This window comes from Serinus canaria, chromosome Z (assembly GCF_022539315.1).
Source record: "Serinus canaria isolate serCan28SL12 chromosome Z, serCan2020, whole genome shotgun sequence".
Lineage (NCBI taxonomy): Eukaryota > Metazoa > Chordata > Aves > Passeriformes > Fringillidae > Serinus > Serinus canaria.
The window spans coordinates 63,458,467-63,483,372 of record NC_066343.1 but is presented as its reverse complement, the minus strand read 5'-3'; the positions used below and the strand labels follow the sequence as shown (position 1 = coordinate 63,483,372).

At 43.2% G+C, this 24,906-nt stretch overlaps 1 protein-coding gene and 1 pseudogene across 2 annotated transcripts in view; both read left to right on the top strand.

Moving 5' to 3' along the window:
• EGFLAM (EGF like, fibronectin type III and laminin G domains) overlaps window positions 1-24,906 on the top strand; it is a 76,291-nt gene that overhangs the window by 37,584 nt on the left and 13,801 nt on the right. For both annotated transcript variants that reach the window (XM_030237431.2, XM_030237430.2), the window contains exons 8-16: window positions 6,719-6,834; window positions 7,073-7,391; window positions 9,882-9,982; window positions 11,207-11,307; window positions 12,363-12,507; window positions 14,332-14,521; window positions 18,137-18,262; window positions 19,005-19,248; window positions 23,586-23,697. In XM_030237431.2, coding sequence (XP_030093291.2) covers window positions 6,719-6,834; window positions 7,073-7,391; window positions 9,882-9,982; window positions 11,207-11,307; window positions 12,363-12,507; window positions 14,332-14,521; window positions 18,137-18,262; window positions 19,005-19,248; window positions 23,586-23,697 — 1,454 coding nt within the window. The remainder of the gene's footprint in view (window positions 1-6,718; window positions 6,835-7,072; window positions 7,392-9,881; window positions 9,983-11,206; window positions 11,308-12,362; window positions 12,508-14,331; window positions 14,522-18,136; window positions 18,263-19,004; window positions 19,249-23,585; window positions 23,698-24,906) is intronic.
• LOC108962857 (40S ribosomal protein S6-like) lies at window positions 2,435-3,245 on the top strand (annotated as a pseudogene).

Sequence of the window (24,906 nt, the reverse complement as noted above, 5' to 3'; positions counted from 1 at the left end):
TGTGGAAAATCTAGTAAAGAGCCATGTGTGATGGAATGATTTTCTCTGCACAACCCAGGCAATGTGTGGATGAAATTATTTCTGTTACACATCCTGGCTAGAATAAAGTAATGCCTTAACTCTCTAATACTTAAAAAATTTTGTTGGAGAGCTTTTGTTTTTCCTGTGGTTTTGGTGACAGTTGCATGGACCTGATTTAAAAGCAACAGTGTTCAGGGAGCTGAAAATTGCTGCAAATGGTGGGGGCTGAGTTGGTGCTGTCCCTTCCCATGGCATCCAGGGGTGAGCAGGATGAAGCTGAACATCTCTTTGCCAGCCACTGGCTGCCAGAAGCCATTGAAGTGGATGATGGGTGGGAGCTAAGAACATTTTATGAGAAACAAACGGCCACAGAAGTCTCGGGTGATTCCCTCAGTGAGGAGTGGAAGGGATGTTGACTTTAGGCAAAAAGCTGTTTTGTGTGGACATAACTGCTAGCTGCAGCATAAGGAGAGAAAGGTTTTGGTTAAAACTGATTTTCTCCAGCAGTAAGGTCAGGGGCATACCTGGATTGCTCTCCAAGTGAAGTTGTTGTACACTTGTAAATAAGTGGCAAAAACTGCAGATAGCACCTGAGAGTTCTGAGACTGCAGGTAGCACCTGAGAGGAACTTTTGCAAAGAGGGAAAAGAAATCTCCTGGCCAGGTAGCATGTGGTCAGTCTAAGATGGCTGTCCCAAAACAGATAAAAAACATAACGGAGTCTTAAATGGCTACCCAAAAAGAGAAGCACATTTGTGCCAAGGAGCTGGTAAAGGTGCCAATTGCCTTTGGCACCTTTATCAGCTGAAGGTGAAACAGCAACTTGTTCTCAGGGCTGAGGCAGAGCTGATGGCCCAAAAGCAACTAGCCCAGAACCCCAGAAACCTATTTGTGCAGAGCTGAAGGGCTTTAGAATGCAAATTAACATCTCTGGGGGAAGCATGGATGCCAGTCTGGACTAGTGCTGGGCCACCCTGAACATGACCTCAGCCCCAGGGAGGAGTTTGCACCGAAGCCAGACTGCTCCCACAACACCGAACTGTTCCTACCTGTAAAAGATGAGGAGGCAGAGAGGCAGGCAGGGCTCCCTGACCATGTCACTGGTGTCACCTCCCTTCACACCGTGGAGGAGAGGGATAACTGCCTGGAGCCACTGTGATAATCACCCCCAGGCATTAGCATTTGATGGAGCAGAGCTGATGGTGATGATACCACACCCTGCAAGAGAATTAACTAAGTTACAAAGGACAGAGACTCTTCTGAAAATTTTACTAATTTTGGAAAGTTCAAAAAAGCTTTCTGAAGAAAAAGCACATGGCAAAGAGCTGTGTCTTTTAATCAGAATGCATATGGTTGCATGAGAAGTTTGGACTTGTTGGGAAGGGGGAAGCTGATCCCTCTACCCACTCCAACATATGATAAAAATATTATTTTTAATTTTTAATATTATTTTTATCACATGTGGGGAGTGTGGGGAAAATGGTGATCTTCCAAACTCTGCCTGAGAGGGAGCTGATACCCCATTGGCTTTTTCCCAGATTATTGTTACTCATCCCAAAAGTTAAAGATCAGTACTGAGCCAAAAAAACTCTCAGAACCACCCTGAGAAGGTGAGCTGGGAATGGGGGCCAAATTAGAATATCCCAAAAAGCTTACTAAAAATGCATGGAAATTTAGTTTCCCTGTATTTTAAGTGAAACTTTGCGAAGAGAGTTCAGTGTGCCCAGGTGGCCAAGCAGGCCAGTGGCATCCTGGCCAGTCTCAGGAGCAGTGTGGCCAGTGGGAGCAGGGCAGTGATTGTCCCCCAGTACACGGTACAGGTGAGGCCACACCTTGAGTGCTGTGTCCTGGTCTGGGTCCTTAGGAAGGACGTTCAGACACTCGAATGCATCCAGAGGAGGGCAACAAGGCCTGGAACACAAGCCCCGTGAAGAATGGCTGAGTGAGCTGGGTTGTTTAGCCTGGAAAAAAAGGGGGCTCAGTGGACCTTGTCACTCAAACCTCATCACTCTCTACAGCCACCTGAGAGGAGGTTTTGGTCAGCAGTGGGTCAGTGTCTTCTCCGACCACTGACAGAACAAGTGGTCAGCATCTTATGCTGCACCAGGGAAAGTTTAGGCTAGACATTAGGAAGAAATTCTTCACTTTGAGAGTGACTGGGCACTAGAATCATCTGCTCAGGGAGGTGGTGGAGTCACCATCCCTGGACATGTTTAAAAACGACTGTATGTGGCACACGGCCATGGTTTTGTTGATAAAGTGGTGTTAGGTCATAGGTGGGACTTGATGATCTCAGAGGTCTTTTCCAACCTAGTTAATTCTGTCTTGCTGTGATTCAGTGAGCTGAAAATTGCTGTGAATGCTGGGAGCTGAGTTAGTGCTGCCCCTTCCAGCAGGGTCAAGGTGTGAGTATGATGAAGCTGAACATCTGTTTCCCAGCCACTGGCTGCCAACTGCTCACTGAAGGGGACAATGGGTGCAAGCTAAGAACATTTTATGAGAAATGAATGGCCACGGAGACATTCTCATTCCCTTGGTGAGGAGTGGGAGGGATATGTCATCTGCATCAGTGGTGGCAATGACAAAGGTTTCTCTATGAAGAAAGGTGTCCTGCCTCATTGATGTGTCTGCCTTCTGCTCAGCAAGGAGCATTCCTCCTATCACCATAGAGGATCTGGAGAGAGAAAGTGCAAATCCATTCCTGATTGCAGTGCTGGTGCAAAGTTGAGTCTCCTGAACTCTGTCATAGTGAAAAAGGGTGAAAAGGGCATTCTGTGGCTGGCTGACACAAGCATGTCCAAAAGGACCAGCAGAGTCCCCAGGCTGTTCAGCCTGAGAAGGATGACGTTTGCCAGTATGTTGTGAGGAGGCTTCTGAACAAGGGGGGGCAAGAAACCCAGAACTGGGGCTTCTAAAATCCAGTGACTCAAGTGCTGCAGCACAGGTGCAGGCATATTGCTCTGAGGAAGCAGGGCACTCAAAAGAACAAAGAGGAAGCAGTGGAATACAAAGCTCTTGGCCAAGAGAATGAAGGAAGGCAATGAGAAATGCTGGGGGCAAATTGTGAACTGGAGCTGGCTTTCTTCATTGAGAGCTTCTACATCAAATCAAGGCAGAAGTAAGGACATTGTACGTGATACTAAAAAGATATTGTACATGGTATTACCAATAAATCCCTTTTGTGCTGAACTTAAAAAAAAGCCTCCAACATTAAATCTCAAATAAAATCATCACAACACAGAACAAAAATTAACAACTTGCACAAAATTCACTCCTTGATCCTTCACAATTACAAGAAAAGTTCCCCATGATCATTCTGCTCTATAACACTTAATGCTTGTCAGTACTTGTTTTGCCCATTACTTTTCCCAGTTACTGTCCTTATCTGAAAATCTTCATGACTGCCCCCATTCTCCAGGGAGAGGACTGTGTTAACCTGGGCCAGATGCCAGGTGCCAGCCACTGTCTCTCTCCTCTCCACAGCTGGACAGAGGAGAAAAAATTTAATGAAGGGTTCATTTGTTGAGGTAAGGACCTGTAGAGATCACTCATCAAATATCGCCATGGGCAAAACAGGCTCAACTTAGAGATATGAAGTGAATTTTTACTAAGAAAATCAGAGCAGGATATGAGAAGTAAAACCCTTTAGAAGCACCTTTCCCATCCCATTCCCTCCCTCCCAGCTCTAGGTCCTACCCCAGCAGTGCAAGGAGACCGGGAGTGGGGGTTGTGGTCAGTTCATCACCCGAGGCTTCTCTCACTGCTGAGGGAGAGGAGTCATTCCCCTGCTGCACCGTGGGGTCCCTCCTGGGGGAGGCAGTTCTCCATGAACTTCTCCAGCATGGCTCCATCTCATGGACAGCAGCTCCCTGCAACTTTCTGCAGGGTGAGGGGCAGCAGCACCCTCAAACACTGCAGCACTGGGTCACTCTTCTGCGGGGTGCAGTCCTTCAGGGACAGGCTGCTCCAGCCTGGGAGCAGGGCCCTCTTCCCACAGGTCTCCCACAGCCTCCTTCAGGCACACCCACCTGCTCTGGTGTGGCTGCTCCAGGGGCTGCAGGTGATCCCTGCATTCCTGTGCACCTCCCTGTGCTGCAGGGGCACAGCTGCCTCACCAAGGGCTGCACCAGGGGCTGAGGGGAATCTCGGCTCTGGTGCCTGGAGCAGCTCCTGCCCCTCCTCCTTCACTGACTTTGGTGTCTACATGTTGTTCTCATATATTCTCACCTCCTACTCTTCCCTGTCAGGGATTAAAACTGCACCACAAACTTTGTTTTAATTCCTTTTTAAATGTGTTATCACGGAGGCGGTACCATCATTTCTAATTGGCCCAGCATGTCCATCTTTGGAACCACCAGGGACTGGCTTTGCTGGATATGGAAGGCGCTTCTAGCAGCTTCTTAGAGAAGCCATCCTTGTAACCCCACCTGCTACAAAAACCAGGCAATGCAAAACCAATCCAAATCATATTTGTAATGCATATATTTGTGGTTTTACATGCTGGAACTCTTTTGTAGAAATACATGTCTTACAGAATCAGTGTTAGCCAAAGAAGAGGATTCTGATGCAATGATGGGTAGAAGATGCAGCTTGACTAGATGATCGTTGTAGGTTCCTTCCAACAGAATAATTTTCTACTCTACTCTGCTTTGCTGTGCAGTACTCTACTCTACTCTACTCTACTCTACTCTACTCTACTCTACTCTACTCTACTCTACTCCACTCAACTCTGCTCTACTCTACTCTACTCTACTCTACTCTACTCTACTCTACTCTACTCTACTCTACTCCACTCAACTCTGCTCTACTCTCTTCTTCTCTTCTCTGCTTTAGTCTGCCTAGATTCCTACCTGGGTGAAATTGTTCTGGATGGTGATTAACCTGAATGACTATAAAAGTGACTATTAGGAGTAGGAGTTTTTTTGCATTTTGATTTCAGCATGATGAAATTCATTCCAGTTTTTGTAGGACAGGGACCAGTTCATAAATGTGCAGTCTGATTCCCTAACACTTAATCCTTTGCCTGTGCATTCACAATCAGAATAGCAGAAATAATCTGGATGTAGCTTGTCCTGTGTGCCTCATCTTGTTCCTAGTCAGAGAGGGGAGTTCTCTGCTTAGCTCATTTGTTTGAACTCAGTGCTGAATACTTCTATTTAATGTACAGATAAAATGTATTCTTTACAGATGACTGGGTATACATGTGAAAGTAGAAAGACTTACACATATTCTGTCTCACTCCAGCATGCTTTCTAGGTTGCAAGAATGTATGCCTCATCATCTCTACTCGTTTGTTTCTAATTTTTCTGCATGCTGATGTGATGTGCAAAGCCTATTGATAAGTAACCCCTGCAGAGCATACAGAGTGTGGCCAGTTAGTCAGCCAGGGCACACATTCATCTCTGGTGCACATATGCTGGATTTCATAACTGCCTGCCAGGACTTCTGGGTTGCAATCACAGCAAAGGAGGAGAGAGTACAAAAAGATTTAGGTAACTACACTCTGCTCAGTAGAGAGACTTTGTAAACTGAAGGTTGCTTATGCTGTTTTTAAGTGATGGAAAAATATTGTATGGAGAAGGTAGGTTGCTTTAATGATTTAAAGACACCTGTTCTCAGCCTCACTGAAATGACAAGGAACTGTAATGATTTGGTTACTTACTGTATTTCTTCATGACCTGGTGAATTTTAATAGCTGAAAAGCACAAACCATTGTTTAGACAGAATTTGCTATGTGAAGTGCAGAAAAGTACAGACACCTTCTGTGAAATAGAAATGAGGATCCCCCTCACTGTTCAAACTGACCATTCCCAGACCAGAGTCCTCCAAAGCACAGTTCAGCACTCTGGGAAGTGGCAGAAGTAGATTATGTACTTGAAAAACACATGATCACAGAATCATTGAATATCCCGAGTTGGAAGGAACCAACAAGGATCATAGAGTCCAACTCCTGGCCCTGCACAGGACGGCCCTGATAATCCCACCACGTGCCTGAGAGAATTGGCCAAGTGCTTCTTGAGCTCTGTGAGTTTTAGTGCCCTCACCACTTCCCTGGGGAGCCTGTTTCAGTGCCCAGCAGCCCTCTGGGTGAAGGTGTTTGTGCATGTTTCTTGTTTCAAGGTGTTGAATTGTATTTTAAAAAATAGTCTAAGAATACAGACAGGACACTAATTTCAGGAGTTTTGGAGTCCGTGGAGGTAGATTAAGTCCTAAATAGAGTGTATTTTACCTGTACACATCTCTTTTGCTGTTGCTATTTATTATCTCTTTTGCTGTTCCACTAAGGCACGTACAAGATTGTATTTCAAAAAGGGAAATGATTCACTTAAAAAAACTTGGTCATTGAAATGTTGTCCATGCCAAAAGAGTCTGAAAGCTTTGTCCTGGAACAGTGATTAAAATACAAGTCAGTTTGCAGAGGGAGAACTGAGCTTTGCCTGCTTTATTTGTGTAATCACCTTTAAGTGACTAAATAAAGTTCTTCACTTTTTTTTAAGTTGTGTGTATATCACTTGGACAGCATCTGCCTTCTCCAGACTGACACTTTCATTGTCTGTACAGCATGAACACTACTCTACTCTAATCTGGCATCAGTTCAGATTTAAGTGTTGTGAATCGGGGTAGTGGTAAGATCTGAATTGATGTGTGCAAGGAGAAACAAACTATAAGAACTGAATGTGCCAGTTATGTCTTTTCAGGCTCTGAGGAGTTGGGAAGTGGAAGCTATGGGCATCGGTACATCACAGACACAGTGACTGGTGATGGTGACGGATTTGATATCGATGATTCAGACTATGACATTTACATAGAAGAGGTAAATGTCAAGATTTGTCTTTGGCACTTCTGTTTTCTTTATAGTCTGGATACATTAAAGTGTCTGCTCCTGTCAAGAAGTTTAATATCTGATATTAAGTGCTTAGATATAGTGATGTGGTAACTTCTTTTTCTTCATTGAGGATGAGTTTGTTGCCTCAGATCTGTATCTTAAAATGTGTTAATTTTGTTTCCCCACAGAATTTTAATTTTACTGAATTGGTGTTTCTTCCTTTCAGCTCAGACCACTTCCTGCTATTAAAGGAGGCAACAGAAAGTTTCTGGTCGAAACTAAGGTCACTCCAGGCTCTAGTTCCAGGCTCCTGTCACGGGTCCTAACGACCACTTCCGAGCCCACTGCTTCCAGTGCTGCCCCCGGCGGGGCGAGCAGCGTGCGGGCAGCGCGGCGGGGCAGCGCGTCCCCAGCCTGGCGCCTCTCCGAGCTGTCCTGCGACGAGGCTGTGTGCTCCGCTGACAGCTTCTGCATCAACGACTACGACCGCGGCGGCTCGCGCTGCCACTGCAACCTGGGCAAGGCAGGGGAGACCTGTGAGGAGGGTGGGTTTCTGTGTGCCCACGGCTGCTGGCTCGTCTTTGTCTGGGTCAAGGAGTGGCTTTGCAAAGAGCCCAGCGATGTGCGCTTTGGGAATGGCCAGCTGAGCTTGGTGGATCCCTGCGGGTGCCAAATTGCAGTTCAGGCATCACCCCATTTGCTTTTTTTCTCAGTGAGGTGGGAAAAAGTCATTCCTTAATAAAGCTGAATGCAGAACCTGTGTAAAGATGCACAGAGGCAGTTAATCATCCTTCCCCTACCTAAGAGTCAGGGGATGGTGGAGCAGGTATGTTGTTAATCACCCAGGTGTGATAGGATCCAATCATGGCACCCTCAGATGGAAGCTGACACTTGTATTTTGGCAGCAGCTGAAGCCCTGAGCCCCCCCATTATCTGTGTTGTCCAGATGGTGCTGGTCCTACCGCAGGGATGTGAGAACACTCCCATTGTAAAAATACCTGCAGAGGAGGCTTTCCCCATGGTCTGCTAGTCTGCACTGCAGCACTCATGTCAGGCAAACTGGGCAAGGGAGGAACAAAATCTCTTACCCAGTTCAAAAAGCATATCCTGAAGGCTGGGTCAATGTGAGGATGTGTTTTGCCTTAGTCAGGACTTGCCACCCATCCTGTTGCCTCCTTTCAGGGCAGCTGAGCCATGGCAAGAACTTGCTGTGCTGAAGGAAGCTGTCCTACTTCTTCTTCCCTTGCTGCCTTCTTGTTCTTTCCAGAGACCTAAACCCACCCTTTCACAAGGTTAACACTGAGCAGATGGCCTGGTGAGCCAGTCCAGCTCCCTCACCAGGCCATAAGCAAGTCACCTTTTCCCTCTGAAGTAATTTTTCTTCTGGTTTGGTGACCAAGGGGTCAGATGAATGCCAGGGCTCATGAAAAGAAAATGTCCCATTGGCTGTGGTGGTGCTGTTCCTCCCGCTAAGAAGGAGCTGATCCTCCCATCCCTCTGCATGCTGATCTGATCTGCCAAGACTGTGCAGTACAGCAGAGCATCAGGGACCCATGTTTCTTCTACAGGCTCATGTTAGACTTTGGTGCTGCACAGCGTCATGCATCAGGGATACAGACACTGAGGGTGTTTCATCTTCTTCAACTGCAGTGCTGGAGCAAAGAGCGCTCCTTCTGAAAACAATTTGATGTGACTCAGCAACATGGAACAGCTGCAGATATGATTTTAGGCCTTGATCAAGTATGGAGAGTTGAGGATTTATTTGAACTGACAAGGCCATATACAACTTGTAAAGCAGTCTATTAACACCAGTCCAAACCCTCTGTTTTTCACAGGGGACGGTGTTACTCCAAAGTAAACATCATGTTCCAGTACTCCTTTGTACCGAGTTTGTCTTCAGCAAACTTATTGTTGTTAAATAATTTATTATTCTGAATGGAAACAGACTTTTCTTCACATTCAACAGCTGCCTGGCACTCTGATCCAGTCAGTTCTGCTTGTGATCAGGAGATGAGATAATTGTTCTCTGCTGAGGTTGCATTCAGGTTTATAGCACCAATTCCCTTCAACTCAGCCTAAAATGTGTGCCTTGCAAGCAAAAACGTGGAGAGAACTCTACCCAGATTCAAAATCTGAGTGAGAAAAACTCAGTATTTAAGTAGCAAAGAGGAATAGGAATTCTCATCCTTCCTTCCTCATTAGACTTAAATTCACTGTCAATATAAAAACTGAGGCCTGAAACTGTGTCTGTCCTGAGTGCTTCTTAGAAAAATAGGCTGCAATGGTAATTTTACAGCGGACAGTGGCTAGCAGTAAGACATCTCTAATTTTCATTTTCTCTCAGGGTCAGGGTCTAATACAAGACAGCAAAGGGTGTGGGTTGATAATGCCATTTGACAAGAGCAATTAAAAGAGCCACTGTTGCAGCCAGGGATGGAAAGATGCCTACAAGGACTCTTTTCTCCTCATCACTCCTTTTGGCTTCTGCCCTGAGCTGACTTGAAAGAAGTGCTGGGAGCTGCTGGGCTGTTATGAGACATCCAGTGATTCTCCAGATGCTGGATGCAGTGGCCACAGAGTAGCAGTGACTAATGCTGCCTAGAGTCTGGCCATATTTCCCATGTGTGTTTTTGTCATCCTTCAGAACAGAAAATTACTTTGTCCTCTCTTTCTTAAACCAGTTCTTAAAAGAAGATAAATACAAAGTTGATGTGGTCTTTCTTCTGTAACAAGGATGAAAACCTGCCGAAATTTCCTCTGAATTCTCTGATTAAACTATTGAGCATTACTTGGCCCTCAGTATCCTGTTTCATTCCAAGTTTACCAGGTCCTTGGGAATAAAGGAATTAGCTGTAAGAAGTGGTGGGAGGACAAGGCAATAGGTTAACTGGTTGTTGGCTGCTACTGCCTAATGGTTATCTCTGGAGGAACTCTGCCTTTCATTGCCACCTGATGTTATCTAGTACTAAATGTGTATATTGATTTTTATTCAGAAGAAAACTGCTAAATAACATGCTTCCCTCTTTTCTTTTCAGATATTAGTATCCAGTATCCTCAGTTCTCTGGCTACTCATATATCACCTTTGAACCACTGAAAAAGTCCTATCAGACATTTCAAATTACCCTTGAATTCAGGGTAAGTTGAAGCAGTTCTCACACTTCTCTGGTGTTTTAACTTTTATTTACTTACTCTGATGTGGTGGACAATAGAGCAGTAACTTAGCTTCAGTATAGCTTCAGTGTAATTGTGGTGAACCTGTGTGAAACCTTCATCTGCAGAGATCTGGCTCGACCCTCAGTGAATATAAATTAAGTTTGGAAGCAGCTGAAGGGTTTTCATTGATTGTTGGTAGGCACTGCATGAGGGAGTCCCTGGGACTAGTAGCTGTGGACTAGCAGCCATGTACATTGGCGAGGTAACAGTCACGTGGATGAGCTGCAGGCTGAAGAACACACACAATTTTTGTGACTTAGAGTTTGAAAGTGGTATGCAGTATCTTTGTGGACAAGAGATGATGATCCTGTCATACTAAGCAAAACAGTGCCCTATGTATAGCATTCCTTTCCCACCCTGCAGGATTTTAGTGGACATTATTTTCCCCCTCTGAAGTTTGGGACACGGGCTACTAATACATTCAGGATACCCTATTACTTAAAATGCAGGACTAAAGTGGGGATACATCCCACGCTGGCTTGTGTTAGTGCTGTCTGTTCATTGTGGACAGAACATGTAGGGCTGCCTCTAGGGAGGGTGGTCAAGCTCTTGGGTGCGTCCCCACCCCCACATAAAGCAGACTCCCCAGCCTCACAATCTGGGAAGGAGACTGTTACTGAAGCAGCAGCAATCAGTTCCCTCAGTGGTGATCTTACACTTCTCTGGCAATTTGCCATTTTAAAATGCAGGATGGCTGTGTCAGCTGCTATGAGCATATGGAGAAGTGCTGCCAGCACAGCCTGTTTGGCTCGAGGAGTGTCAGTCTCATGGAACATGTGAAGCAGGGTGTATGTGTTCATACACAATGAGTCTGATGTGTCTACACTTACCAGGCTCGCTAGGACATTCTTGCTAGACTTTTTTACTCAGGACTCTTGTATAGGATATGTCTGGCAGTCTTTAATACTTCCAGGCTTTTTTTCAGGTCTGATAGTATCATACTTTAAGAGATGGCCTTAAATTGTTTAACCATTAAGGCAGTGATTTTCTAGGCTTTTCAAATGCAGGATTCAGAACTGATCAAAGAGTTTCTGATTCAGCAAGTTAAAAATGATGACCCTTTTCTGGAGAAAAGTCCCCCACTGCTGCTTGCTTTTATCTGTAATTGTGAGGCTTTGATTTTTCATGTTGGCTCAATGATTGCAGGCTGAATCTGAAGATGGTTTGCTGCTGTACTGTGGAGAAAATGAACATGGTCGTGGTGATTTTATGTCACTGGCAATTATCCGACGCAGCCTCCAGTTCAGGTAAAACCTCCATCTGAGATCTAATGTGAAGAGAAAGGGCTATTGCTGCCTCCTGGGAATGGGATGAATATCTCGTGTCTTTGACTTCTGCCCCATAGAGTGCACCAAATGGACAGTATAATTTCATTTAAGAGTACTTCAATACATTTTTCTCTCATCTTTCTTTACTGTGTGAACATGTACCCTGTTGAGCTCTTTTATTCAGACCTTAGTGTAAAGGAAAAATGATCCGTTTTCTTCAAGACATTTGTCTGGGGCTCATAGCTGTGTTACCAGAAATGCCAGCGAGCCACTGGATTTGCAAAGCTGATGGTATATTGATGGTATTGAGTCAGTGCTTTTGCTTCACAGAAAATGTCTTGCAGAAAATGTAGCAAAACAAAGGATGTAGTGCCAGCAAGGGGCCAGGAACTGCATCTTATATGCTTTGTTTAGATGATAGCTTGGTTAGGTTTCTTAAATGAAGATGGAGAGTGTTTCTTGCAGTCTGATAGATATGAAGCAAGTGAAAGAGTATTTCCAGGATCTCCTAAATTGGGCGGGTGAGTCCTTTGAAAGTGGGGAATAACAAAGTGGGTGGTGTGCCTCAGTTGTGTTGCTGTTCACCTGCACTGCATGACAGTCAGGGAAAATGGGACATTTTGTGCACATTCAGCTCTCCTGGAGGTCTTCCTGTCAATGGCACTGAGTTTCACATAGACTAGCAGAGTTATTAATTTACCACTTCCTTTCACCAGGGCGCTAGAAAAATTCCCAGGAGAAATTACAGTGATAGCAGGAGCTCAGCTTGTAATACCCTTCATCTTGAAACAGTTTCAGCTGTTGGCAAGCTTCACAATGCACTTGGTACAGACAGAGAATGCAAAATCTTCTCCACGTTGAAATAGATAATAATTTGAAATACAGAACAGATCTTATGTAGTCTTGCTGTCCGAACTTCCTGTCTAAGCGTGGAACAGAGAGATTCCCAAGTGCAAAAAGAATGTTTGGAGGCTAAAACCAACTTCTGGTCAATGTAAGATTATCACCTTACCCTTTCTGTCTCATGATCCCAGGTTCAACTGTGGCACGGGAGTTGGAGTCATAACGAGTGAAAACAAAATCAAGCTGGGGAACTGGCACAGTGTCACTTTGTTCAGAGATGGGGTGAATGGCTGGCTCAGGATGGACAACAATGCTCCAGTGACAGGAAAATCTCAGGTTGGTAATCCTGCTATTGTGGCTCAATCTTGGCGTCTCTCAAGGTTGTGGTGATGTTTCTTTTCTTGCCACCAGAAGCCTGATCAGATTTAAAAGGTGCAGTTTTATTTATTGGTGTCAGGACATTTAGTGAACTAGGATCAGAGTACAGATTACTCTTCCAAATATATAATCTAGAAATCACAGGGATAAATATCCCAGGGCTGAATCCCATCTCAGTTTCCCTCTTGTGCTCCATGTTTGCTCTGCTACCCTTCAGCTATCCTGTCTCAAATACAGGCCATTAGAAGTTTACTAGATTGCACAGCTGCTGTCCCTGATTGCTTTCTTTTTCAAGCCTCAGAGAACTGCTCTGCTTCCTCAGACATAAAAATTAGATGCATATGTGTGTATGAGTATATATTTATATGCATATTCCCAAATGAGATTTGTATACAGAGGTATAATCACATGCATATTCTGGGCAATGATTTAAGCCTAGTAATGGAGATAGACATTCTGCCCTGACTTATGTTAACACCAGCAAGTTCATACAAGGCTGACAAGATAAAATATAATAGAGGAAGATGCTTTGACTTGCTCATCTGTTGCTGGGCCAGAAAACAAAATTAAGGCCCTGGAAGAAAAGGCAATTTCAAATTGTTTCAGATGTCTTTCCTTTGATAGCCACAATTAACATGCCATCCCTAGCCCTGAAAGAAAGCAGCTTCAGATGTCTTATTACTTTCCACTTTTATGTGCAGGCACTGAAGAGAAAAAATTGCAGTGTATTGAGTTCTCATCAGCTGGAAATGACAGAGGAAAGAATTTCAGTGTGTCATGTGTTGCTGTTACCGATGCTATGAGGCCATGCAGAGGGCAGATGTGAATCAGGAGAGATATGTACAGCTTCTGCAGTGCAAGTGAACACCTGCAGACTCAATAACCTCAGCTTATTTAGCCTGACCAAATATGGCTATGGTGATAGAATATATTGTTATAAATGCTGTGGGGGCCGGGCAGGGTGGAAAATCCTGAAGGATTTTAGTTTAGAGGTCAGTGCTGTCAAAAGCCCAGGTTGGTAAAACCTGGCCCTGAATAACTGAGATTTTGAATATTTTCTTCTAAAGGTCCATGGGGTTTTGAAAGAGCTGTTGAGTAGGAGGCAAAAGTCATATTTTGATCAGTCTGTGGAAGGAATTTTGACTCATTTGGCCACTGTAGCATGGGGTTTGGGTCAGTGGTCCAAAAAGGTTCTGTTGGTTTTGATGGTTTTTGTTCTTTCACTGCAGCAATTTTAGTAAACTTGTATATGTAGGTTTCTATAGGTTTGTTAAAGAGATGGGCTGTACATTTTGCAATGGCAAAGTGAGCAGAACCCTGATGAAGCTGTGACCTTTACTAGCTTTTGCCTTTTCTTTGTTTTTTACCTTTTTTTATTTCATAACTATTCAATACCGAACAGTTGCTGGGTTCTGTCCAAAAGACAATACCTCATTGGTCTGTCCCTCAAGGCTTACAGTTTAGAAGACAAACAATTTTTTGGCAGAAAGAAAGGAAGGAATTGCAGCAAAAGAGGGACCGTGCTTTCTCCTCAAAACAGCGATTCCTCGTCTTTTTTATTGTGCTTTTAGTAGTTATCGTGATGTGATGCAGGTGAAAAAGGTTGATTTCAAATGGTGGAGTGATTTAGGGAATGACTAAAGGGAAGGAATTACCAATGAACAACATTTCCTGACACAGTTCTCCATGGAGGAAAAAAGCTGATTGTAAAGCACTGTGGCCTAATGATTTCTCCTGTGTTATATCTGTTACACAGCATGCTGTGCTCTGCTCTCCCTTCAGGGCCAGTACAGCAAAATCACGTTCCAGACTCCCTTCTACGTTGGCGGCGCTCCCAGCGTGTACTGGCTGGTCCGGGCCACCGGCACCAACCGCGGCTTCCAGGGCTGCGTCCAGGCACTCAGCATCAATGGCAAGAGGATTGACATGAGACCCTGGCCACTAGGGAAAGCTCTCAGCGGTGCTGACGTCGGTGAGTGCAGCGTGTGGGGTCTTCAATCAGTGACCAACCCAGGGTTACTTTTTATCCTGTTGGGGCAAATTGAGCGATGGTCCAGGTTTGAGAGGGGGAAGGCACAGTCTCTAATTTTGGCCTGGTATTCCTCTGTTCCTTTGCACATTGCTCATGCTGGGTCTGTAGTGGGACAGTTCATCGCACTGTACAAGCAAGCCCTTTGTGGGCACACTGTGCACAGTAAATAGTAAACCCATTTTCATGAGCCAACAGTAAGATCTGTGTTGCAGATATCATTACAACTGCGCCGGCATTTCTGCCAGCAGCTCTCAGGGCACCTCTTCGTGCCCCTGACTGACACAGTCATGTCCTCAGAAATCAATAGTTGGTATGCTGAGCTTGCCTTTGAAACAGTATGGACCCAACAAAATGCATTTTGCCTAAAGACATCTTTGCACTTGTCCAAAGTAACACATGGATCTCTCAGGCCCACAGCAGCCCTGTGAATGTTACAGAGGGCTTTCTGTGTTACACCCAACCACTGCTGAAGCATATAGGCTTCCCTTTGTACCGTCCTATGTTTCATCCATGGTATGATTTAAAAATAGCTTGGAATAAATACTTCCAGCAGCTTTATGAAGTGTGATTATAAAATTATTTTTCATTCACAAAGATGGAGAAGTAGGGAAGCTAATTAACTAGTCCTGTCTTATTTATTCATCTATTTCATCCCTTTAATGGGCACTTGAAAAAAGGCAGGGCAACAAAATTCTTGCTTTAATGATCTCCCAGTCTAATCAGTATAAGTGTAAACCCAAGACAGAAGGCAAGTGCTAGTGGCGAGACATAGATTCCATAACACTGAACTCTCCCTGCCATGCTTCACCCACAAAGTCATCTTTCTTCTTTTCTGTAGCTGTGCATTTGACACCCCAAGAAGGAAATGATTTATGAGAAACTTCTTAACAATTGCTCTGTATTCTCTAGATAACATGGCCAAACTTCTGTGCACTATAGGGGTAGAATAGACTGGCCAAAGAAGCAGTTGCTGAAAAGAGTAAGATTTTGGAATCAGAGTGTAATTTCATGATAGACTGAGAATCTATGGAATTTAGACAGATGAAAGCCCTGCTGAACTTTTCTAGCCCTACTGTCTATTGCCTTTTGGGATGGGAGCTTCATTCCCATCCATGAATGCTCCACATACTACTGCATTAACAATCAGCATCAATGAAAATAAACGCTGTGCTCTGCCATGTGTGACTCGAAAATGACTGATAAAGCCTTGCTGTCCTTGTGTGACTGCACACATTTATATGAAACTGTACCAGAAGAGACTTGCAAACAACAGGTCATGTAAGTATAACTTAAAATAAAAAAAAATTGCAAGCAAGCTCTGCTAGGGTTTAGGAATGACTTTTGCGAGTCAGTCACTTGGAGATTTTTTTCTGTTGGCACAGTATATAAATCAGGAGTGCTGTGCTACATGGATCACAGAACTGGGGGTGGCGAGGAGGGGGGTCCATCCATCTCTTTGCCCTCCCTTCTGGCTACAACAGAGGTCCCACTGTGAGCTGAGGGACCAACAGAGGATGGTCCAGCCACTGGGCATAATTTGGAGAGGGCATGGCAGGACCTGGGACTCCTGCTGCAGCTTCTCTCCTTCTTCATCTGTCATTGGAGCCAAGCAAATGCAGCCACCACACTTGTGGTTTGCCTCTTCAGCACAGTCACCTTTGCTGGCCCAAAGGCTGTGAAAAGCCACTGGGGCACTGGGAGAGCAGCCTGTCCTTAAATATCAAGACTACTCCAGTTCAAGCTATCTCTCAAATCAGGGATCCCATGACTGGTCCTGTTGCTGCGTCTTCCTTGTTCTTTTCTGTTTCTCAAAGACTTTGTTTAACTCTGATCTCTTTGAACATACTGTCAGCATTAACACTGGAGCAGATGCAGCAAAGATGAGCCCTGATGCATAGAGGTCCCTGTTGACACATGTATTGGCTCTGTTTCCTTGCCTGTAAAACAGAGCTAGTGCTGTTCTGTCAGTGTCATGATAATGGTGAGTGCATGAGGGATCTGAAGGACAAGATACCTGTCCTGCCTTGGCTCACTTGTGCAGGCCAGAAGGGGCAAAGACACCTCAGTGAGCATAGCCATCACCCCTCATCCCATGGCTGGGCATGGGGCAGAAGTAACTGTCCCCTTCCATGGAAAAGGAGCATTTTTTCCCTGCTGGGAGAGTTGTATGTTTTGTCTGTGCTCCTCAGGTCAGCCCTGGAGTCCTGTGTCATGGCTGCTGTACTCAGACCTTCCCTCCATACTGTGAAAAGTGGTCCTGGTAGGAGATCTGTAGATGAGCAGTAGGGGACAAGTCTGGTCTATCAGGGAGTGGTACCAGATGACCTGTGAGTTGTTTCTGCTTCTGCCCTGAGTTAGTTAGAAAAGGTTGTTTTCCACTGGGGAGAGCAGAGTGAGCACATCAGCCATTTATATCTGCATTTTTGTTTGTGGTTTTCTTTCTGGCTTTGGGATGGGAATCCAAACTGTAGAGCTGGTGCTGTACACGTACCAGTGCCTTACTGAAGATGTGTAGAGACCTGCTCTCAAAACTGTCCTTGCAATCAGAGTGCTGTGTTTAAACAAAAAAAGTAAAAGGGCATATTCTCTTCTTGCAGTAGTTTTTCAAGACTTCTCCTAATCACCTCAAGTTGCAAAACTGTTCCCCAGTGTTTATTGCCAGAACTGCCTCATGAAACCTTTGTCATCTCAGAGATGATACTTCAATGTCCCTCAAAATAGATGTGTAATTCTTAGTTTGCTATAAGACACTAAGCCACTCCAAATGGTGTGCTTACCATTGTACACACAGCTTGGTCTCTCTTAATGTATACAGATGATGTAATTAGTTTGTTACTACTGATGAGAGCAGAGTTATTTGATCAGAAACTAAAGGAGAAAATAAATTCAACAAGAACTTCAATCAGGTGTACATTTGACAAGTTTGACAGTTTTACAGTTATCAGTTTTAAGAAGCAAATGAGAATTTTTTGTTCTACAACAATTTCAGATAAAATCCGGCAAGAAGAAATAACCTCCTTGTTATTTAAGTTGATGTGGCAGCACAGTAGACATGCTTCTTAAAAAATCTGTATGTTGATGATATGGATTCCTTTTAGTGTGGACGGGAGGGTCAACAACCTCATTTTGGCTAATAAGATTAGTTGATAATGATTAACACATGGCATGAATTTATAGTGAGCAAAGAAGCACTTAAGATAATTAAAATTAAGCTAGGCTTGGTGCATGTAAACAATTTAGAGAAATTTTTATCTTATGAGAAAATAGGAAAAAGAGCAGACAACAAGTAATCCAAGGAATGATTGAAAGTTACATCTATTATGGTTTGCTTGTAAGAGCTACTTTTTCTATTTATAAGGTCTCTTGCTGGTTTGATATTAAAAAAATAACAACTAGTAAGCAAGTTCCCTTTCTAAATTGCTCACCATTTGACAAATTGGGAAGGAATCTCGGCATAAGAGCAAATTGTGTTGGTTAGTAGCAGCGATCAACAGCCAAAGAAATCTTCTTTGACAAACTTCTCTGATAAATTGATGTTCTGCCTCCTGTGTTCAGGTGAATGTAGCAGTGGCATCTGTGATGAGGCAGCCTGCATCAACAGTGGCACCTGTACTGCAAGCAAAGCAGACTCTTACATTTGCCTCTGTCCTCTTGGATTTAAAGGTCATCATTGCGAGGAAGGTGAGTGGATACTGGGATGCCTCTTTGTGTGTGTTATTTAGTGTTTGATGTGTTTTCCACTTAGAGACACCCAAGGAGGCCTCATATTGTTACACTGACAAAAGAGAATACTTTTCACTTTATCTTTTTAAAGTCAGGTACTGAAAACCTTCCCTTATTGCTTTGGAGCTACATACAGCTCCTACATAATCTGTTATTCTGGAACCTCTTTGCTTATTTAAGCTAACTGTACTTAAGCATCTTGAAATTCCTATTCACAAGTTAAAATAATGTACTACTCCACAGCTGCACATTAATCCCAAGAAATACCCACCTTTCTCCTAAAACCATATCAGTTGTGTATTTTGAAATGTAAAGGACATAATGTCAGTTGCCTGCTAATATCAGAGATACAAGTAGTAAAATACATCTGGTCTTATTTTTTATGCTGTAGAAATTTCCATGCTACCACCCACTGTGTGCATGCTTGCTACTTTGAAAGGCACTATTATGAATCACTAAAGAAAGGGTACAAAATGCTTTACAGTACGAATACATCCCTGGAAAAGGAATGGATTAACTAGTATTGGGTAGGATTATAAAATATTTTTAATTTAGATGAGAAAAAAAATCAGGTTGTTTTGCTAATTATTAGCTTAAATACTTAACACAAATATTAAATACTTAACAGACACTGGTTGGTAAGAGTCAATCCTTTATGTCTGAGCCTCAAGTGACCTGCTTGTGATTTCTGCATTTCCAGCACTCTCCTTGGCCATACCTCAGTTCAACGAATCCTTAAGATCATTTGCTAGCACGCCCTGGCCCTTGGAACCACAGAATTACCTTTCCTTCATGGAGTTTGAGCTGACATTTTGTCCAGATTTAGAGACCGGTGTCCTTTTGTACAGCTATGACACAGACAGCAAGGACTTCCTCTCCATTACCATGGTGGCTGGCTACGTGGAGTTCAGGTTCGACTGCGGCTCAGGAACAGCTGTTATCAGGTAAATGCTGTGAACAGCTGTTATCAGGTAAATGCTGTTATCAGCTGTTATCAGGTAAAACAGCAACATGTTGGTGTTTGCTTCCCAACGTGCCATGCTGCTGATCCACGAGAGGAGCGGACTGGGAAGGGTCACAGCCTGTGATGAGATGTGCGAGCCCCTTGGTCTCTTGTGCCTGCTTCTGAGGAAGCACAGAAGCACTATAAAGCAAAATAATTTTGGTCAAGGGGACAGGATTTTTTTCCTACATCAGTGTATTTCAAAGCTTTATGCTTTGTCTTACTGCAGATGTTAAATTTGTGTCTGTATGGCATTGCAGTAATTCCCTTCTTGCCCCATGACGCTGTTAGGGGATCTATAAATATTTTATGCATACACTTTCTAGCCACAGGGTTTCACAATATTGGAACTTATGTGAGCATCCTCCTTCCTGGTTTCCAGTTCCAAGCAGAGGTACCAGGCTGGAGGTGGCACAAGAAAATACACCTCCAGGTCCCTCCACTTCCTCATAGTGCTGTTTTTTGAGGGACCTGAGGCTAGTATCCAATTTATATAACGTAAGCTGTCTGAAACTCAAATTTGTGGTTTAACCTGGTCACTAAGGTTCCCAGACAGACCTCCTGTGAGTGACTTATTGCATCCTAAAATTAATGTCTAGGAGGATAGAAGCAATGAAATGCCTCAAAACCACTGCTCTCTCCCCCTGTGTAACTGAGTGCCCACTTGCTGGGCAGCTGTTCCTGGGCTTTCTGAAAAGGCACTGGGCTGAAGGGAGGCATTGAGTATCTTGGATATGGCCCAGGAGGCTGCCAGTTTGACCAGGCTGACCTGATATTTAGAAATTATCTATATAAAGCTTATGCAAAATGTGTACACTGTCTGCAAGTCTTGCATGTCAATGATTCCTGTGGACATCAGGAATTTTGACTATACTGTGATTAGGGAAAATGTACTGATTTTACAATGAATGAGGACTCAAGCAAACAAACTCACTCAGTTTTGCAGACAAAATTAGATATGAAATATAAAGGGAGCAAATGCAAAATAATGCACAAGCCTAACAATGCACAGCTGTGAAAAACAGTGTTGTCAGACAGAGAAGCATCCTGCAGTCGTCGTGCATAGCTCCGTGGAAGCAACAGCAAACTGTTTAGAGACAAATAGAGAAACCTAAGTACAACACAGGAAATTATTAGGAATGGAATAGGGAAGAATGTCTCTGCTGAAGCTCACAGTGCACCCTGCCTTGAAAACTTGCTGTTTTTCTGGTCACATAGTTTCAAAAGAAATTAGCAAAATTAAAAAGAAAGAGTAGCATTGACATCCAGGAGAGGGAATGAAACATGTTCCAGAAAACTCCTGTGCAGCAGGACCTTTCAGCCTGGAAAGGAAAGAGTTTGGTGGAAGTATGATAGAGCTTTTAAAATAATGAATGGCATGGAGATTAATGAGTATTCTGAATCTTTTCAGTATGCAAAGAAAATAAGGAACCAAAGAAAATAAGACTTTTTTTTCTTTGGGTTTGGGGTTTGTTTTTTTTTTTTTTCAGAGGAGTACATAAATAAGTTGTGGAAACTAATCGTCACAGCAAGTTACAGATGCCAAAACTATAAATAGGTTAAAAAAATGGGACAAATTTGAAGAAAGCTCCATTGAGGGAGATCAAACACAGTTGTACGGATGCAGCCTCTGACTCAGGAAATTACTAAATGACAAGTTGCCAGAAGCTGAGAGGATATATCAAGGGAAGAATCACTTCATACTTGCCCTATTCTATTCTATTGCTGAAAAGTGGCAGAAATAGCTAATTTTGGAGACCTTTTCTCCAACTCAGAATAGCCCTCCTTACAACAGCCTTCAATCTTTACTGATTGCAGCCTTCTAATTCCTGTTACAGGCAACCATAAAATATTAAAGTAGATTTTTTTTTTCTTCCAAGAATATTGTAGCGCTTCAAAACACCTTGTACTAAAGTTTAACTGATATGCAGGGTTCTGAAGGGTAGAGAGAGCCACAAGCATATGCCTGAGAGTAGAAACTGCCCCTTTGTGCTGGAAAGCAGAACAGCAAGCTGGATGGCAGCTACTGCCTGAGCTACATGCACTGGAGGAAAAGAGTGTGGTGAGGTGGCTGAGGAATGGGTGAGACTTAGGAGACCATCAGGATTCAGTGAAAGTTATCAGGCTGTCTTGTTAGCTCTTTCTCTAGATAAAATGTGCAACTGGCATCAGCTCTGTCAGTGATTAAATAAGACAAATAGAGTCCCTGTTTTTCATGCCTGCCTGGTCAATGTCTGCTTGAAAGTCCATCTTTATCATACTATGTCATGCCTACACTGAGTCTTTAACAGGGGTATAGCTCAGGTCGTCCTGATACCTCTGCCATAGGACCACCAGGCTGTTACATTTTATATTATAATCAGAACACAGCCATAATACTTTATAATTTGGATGAGGCAAGCTTATTTGTGTACATCAGCAGCAGCAGCAGTAGGAGAGCTGATGCTGATGAAGGTTGTGATTTCCTGATGTATCCCAGGATGGAAGCGGCACAGTGTGCTCTGGGGGCTCCACAGAGGGCAGAAGGGATGCAGAGTGGGTGGCCAGATGCAGAACCTGAGCAGTGGAATGTCTTAGAGGAAAAGCTGGTGGGATTTCCCTTGGCCAAGCAGGATCAAGATCTTCATGATCTGGTATATTTTTTAGGCTTTGGTTTGGGGTTACTTTGGGAAAAAGTAACCCCACAGCACGTGAAGAGCCAGGAGTGTTCAAACATCAGAAGAAAGTGTTACCAAACTCATGTTGGTTTCAAAAAGCCCATGATTCCAGGAAAGAGCTTGCAGCTCTGAAGTGATGACTCTGCAAGGCTTAATCATCCCTGATTGTAATTAAATCTAGCAAAGCAGGAGGGTTAGCATGATGATAACCTAACCAGCAGAGCAGATAATGTTTGTGTTGCCACTTGCTATGTAGCCAAACATATTGACTTCTTCAAGGTGATTAGATTTCCTTAGCTATTGATTTATCCAAGACAGTTAAACCCTAAATGGCACTACACAAGAATGAGGACAAGTGACTGGCATTGCTTGATAATATTTTTAGTGGCTTTTTTGTGAACCATGTGTCATTCAGAAATGTCAGGTAATACTGCCAACATCATTAAAATAGATAAAAATGAGCTTTAAGAAAACTTGAAGGATCAAAAAAAAAAACCAAACAAAAAACCCATGACAGAAAGGTTTCAAAACTGATGTTGATTGTTAAGAAAAAAAAAAAGAAAATATTATTTTCACATTTTCAAAATTATATAAATTTTTTTAATCAGCATTTGAATCACTATTGACTCACTATTTCAGATTACAATTTTTTTCCTTTTTTTATTTCAGAATATGGGAGGGGTTTTTTTGTTTTGTTTTTAAATGCAAGTATTCTGAAAATACAAACATTATTTCATCTCCAGAAATTATGTATTTTTTCACTGAAGCTAGAAAGTCTTAGGGGTCCTAGATAACACAGTTCTGATTTTTCCAGCTTGGCCAGTAAATCATACACAAGTTTCCAGTCCTCCTGGAGGAAAGGCTGCTACATCTCATTTAGACATAAAATTCTTTAACCAGTGTAGTAAAATGACATTTGAAAACAAGATACAAAGATCTATAGAACTTTTGAAGGGGAATGTGGTTTTGCCCTTCATAGAGGCTGCTATTCATATTAGTGCTATGCCAGTAAAGATTGTAAGAACTGTTTAAAAATGCTTCCTTTGAGACTGGTGAATACTTTGCACAACTGGAGATTATTGTTCCTAGCCAAGGTCTCATCGCATCATTAGGATAATTTTTTAATTACTTCCTTTCTATGTACAGCATCCGGGCTGCCCATGTGTGTGTGTGTAGATGTCAGTGTAACAGGTTGCATAAATAGAGCTGATAAGCCAGCACAAAGTAGTTCTGTTTGAAAAGAGGATGAAGAATGTGGGGCTAGACCAACCATTAAGTGGGAAGCTTTTTGTGAATTGAGAATGTACAGCTGAGACAAAAACTCATTTTTATGTGTTATAAATGACTGAGCAGAAAAAGTAGCACAGAGGTAGCTAAAGTGTGTGCTGGTGATAGTGTTTCACTTATAAATAAAACTAGAGTGCTTGTTATTTGCTCTAGAAATATGGTCTTTGCTGATGGGGCTCAGAAGATTGTTTCTTCCTTATAAGGGTAGAATTGCAGTGGCTGATATTTATTTTTTATTTAGAAAATCATCCCAGAAGACTTGACTTTTTGACATTGCAGAGTATCAGAAAGGCACTATGTTACATGCCTGAAAATTTTCTTGCCCTTACAACAGGAGTGAAGAGCCTGTCAGCCTGGGTCAGTGGCACGAACTGCGAGTGTCTCGCACGGCCAAGAACGGCATCCTGCAGGTGGACAAACAGAAGCCGGTGGAAGGGATGGCAGAGGTGAGCTTGTGGCAGCCTTGTCATGAAGGCAGCTGTAAATGATTGCATGGTAGACTGCACAACCTGCTCTCAAACCTCTTACTAGCTTAAAACAGTATACACATTAGGGCAACTTTCTCTTAAGCCCAGAGTTGGGAATTTGTGCATGAGGTCTTCCCTCTGAGGACAAAGACACCCATAAAGGCAGGGATCCCACTGGAATCTGACTGTGCCTGCTCCTGAACTGGACTCACATTTTTGTTCTGGCTCATATATCTTCCTGAGGTTCTTTTGTTAGTTCTTGTTGTGGCTAAGTCTGTTGAGCAGCATGTGCACTGTGAGAGGTGTAATTTGGGGAGGTATCATGCTGAAAAGTATGTGCCCAGTCTTCTTTTACCTCTTGCTGAATATTGTCCTGGAAAGGTAGACCTGAAGAGAATTGTTTCTTTGTCTTCTTCTTGCTAAAGTGATTTGCAGGCCAGAGTAAGCACTGGAACAATTAGACAGTTGATGACTTGCTTTTTGTTCTTCACGCACCAAGTGATCCTTGTGAGTCAAATTTATAATAAAGTGAAACTGTTCTTGCACCAAGCAGGGTATTCACTCTAAGCACATAAATGCCTGCCCAGAGATACATTTTCTATCTTGATAAAAGCCAAGGTGAGACCTGCTTGGGGAATGTCTTTTACCTAGAGGAGAGTGCAGACAGAAAACCAGACTCCGGATCCCATGGCAAAAAATCCCATGGCAGAAAAGTCCCATAGCAGGCTTTTCAGAAAACTGGGAAACTTTTATCAAAACTTTGACTTTTCTTCAAAAATTTAAATAAATTGAAATTCCAGTTGTCTGTCAGGAAACAAATTGAACGAGAAACAGTTGACTGAAGCACTCAAGACTTCTTTAGATAGATGGGTTAAGGTGAACCTTCCCATTTTTTTCCTCTTAAGTGCTGCACTGCAGTGCTCCAAGAGGAGGGTGGCTGGGAACCATGAAAGCACAGAAGCTTCTGCAGGACTGGAGTGACACAGTTATTCTGTCTTTAGCTGTTAAATGTCTTTCACTCAACTCCAGGACTCCGAATATTCCCATCAGGTATCCTGAGCAACTGCTTCTGGTAATTGATGCAAACTCAGTGTTTCTTTCATTTAGCCCCATATCTTCCAGTAGGTTATCTCTTAGATGTTGGAAATACGGAATGAGTCTCTGTTGCATGAACTTTGCTCTGATTTT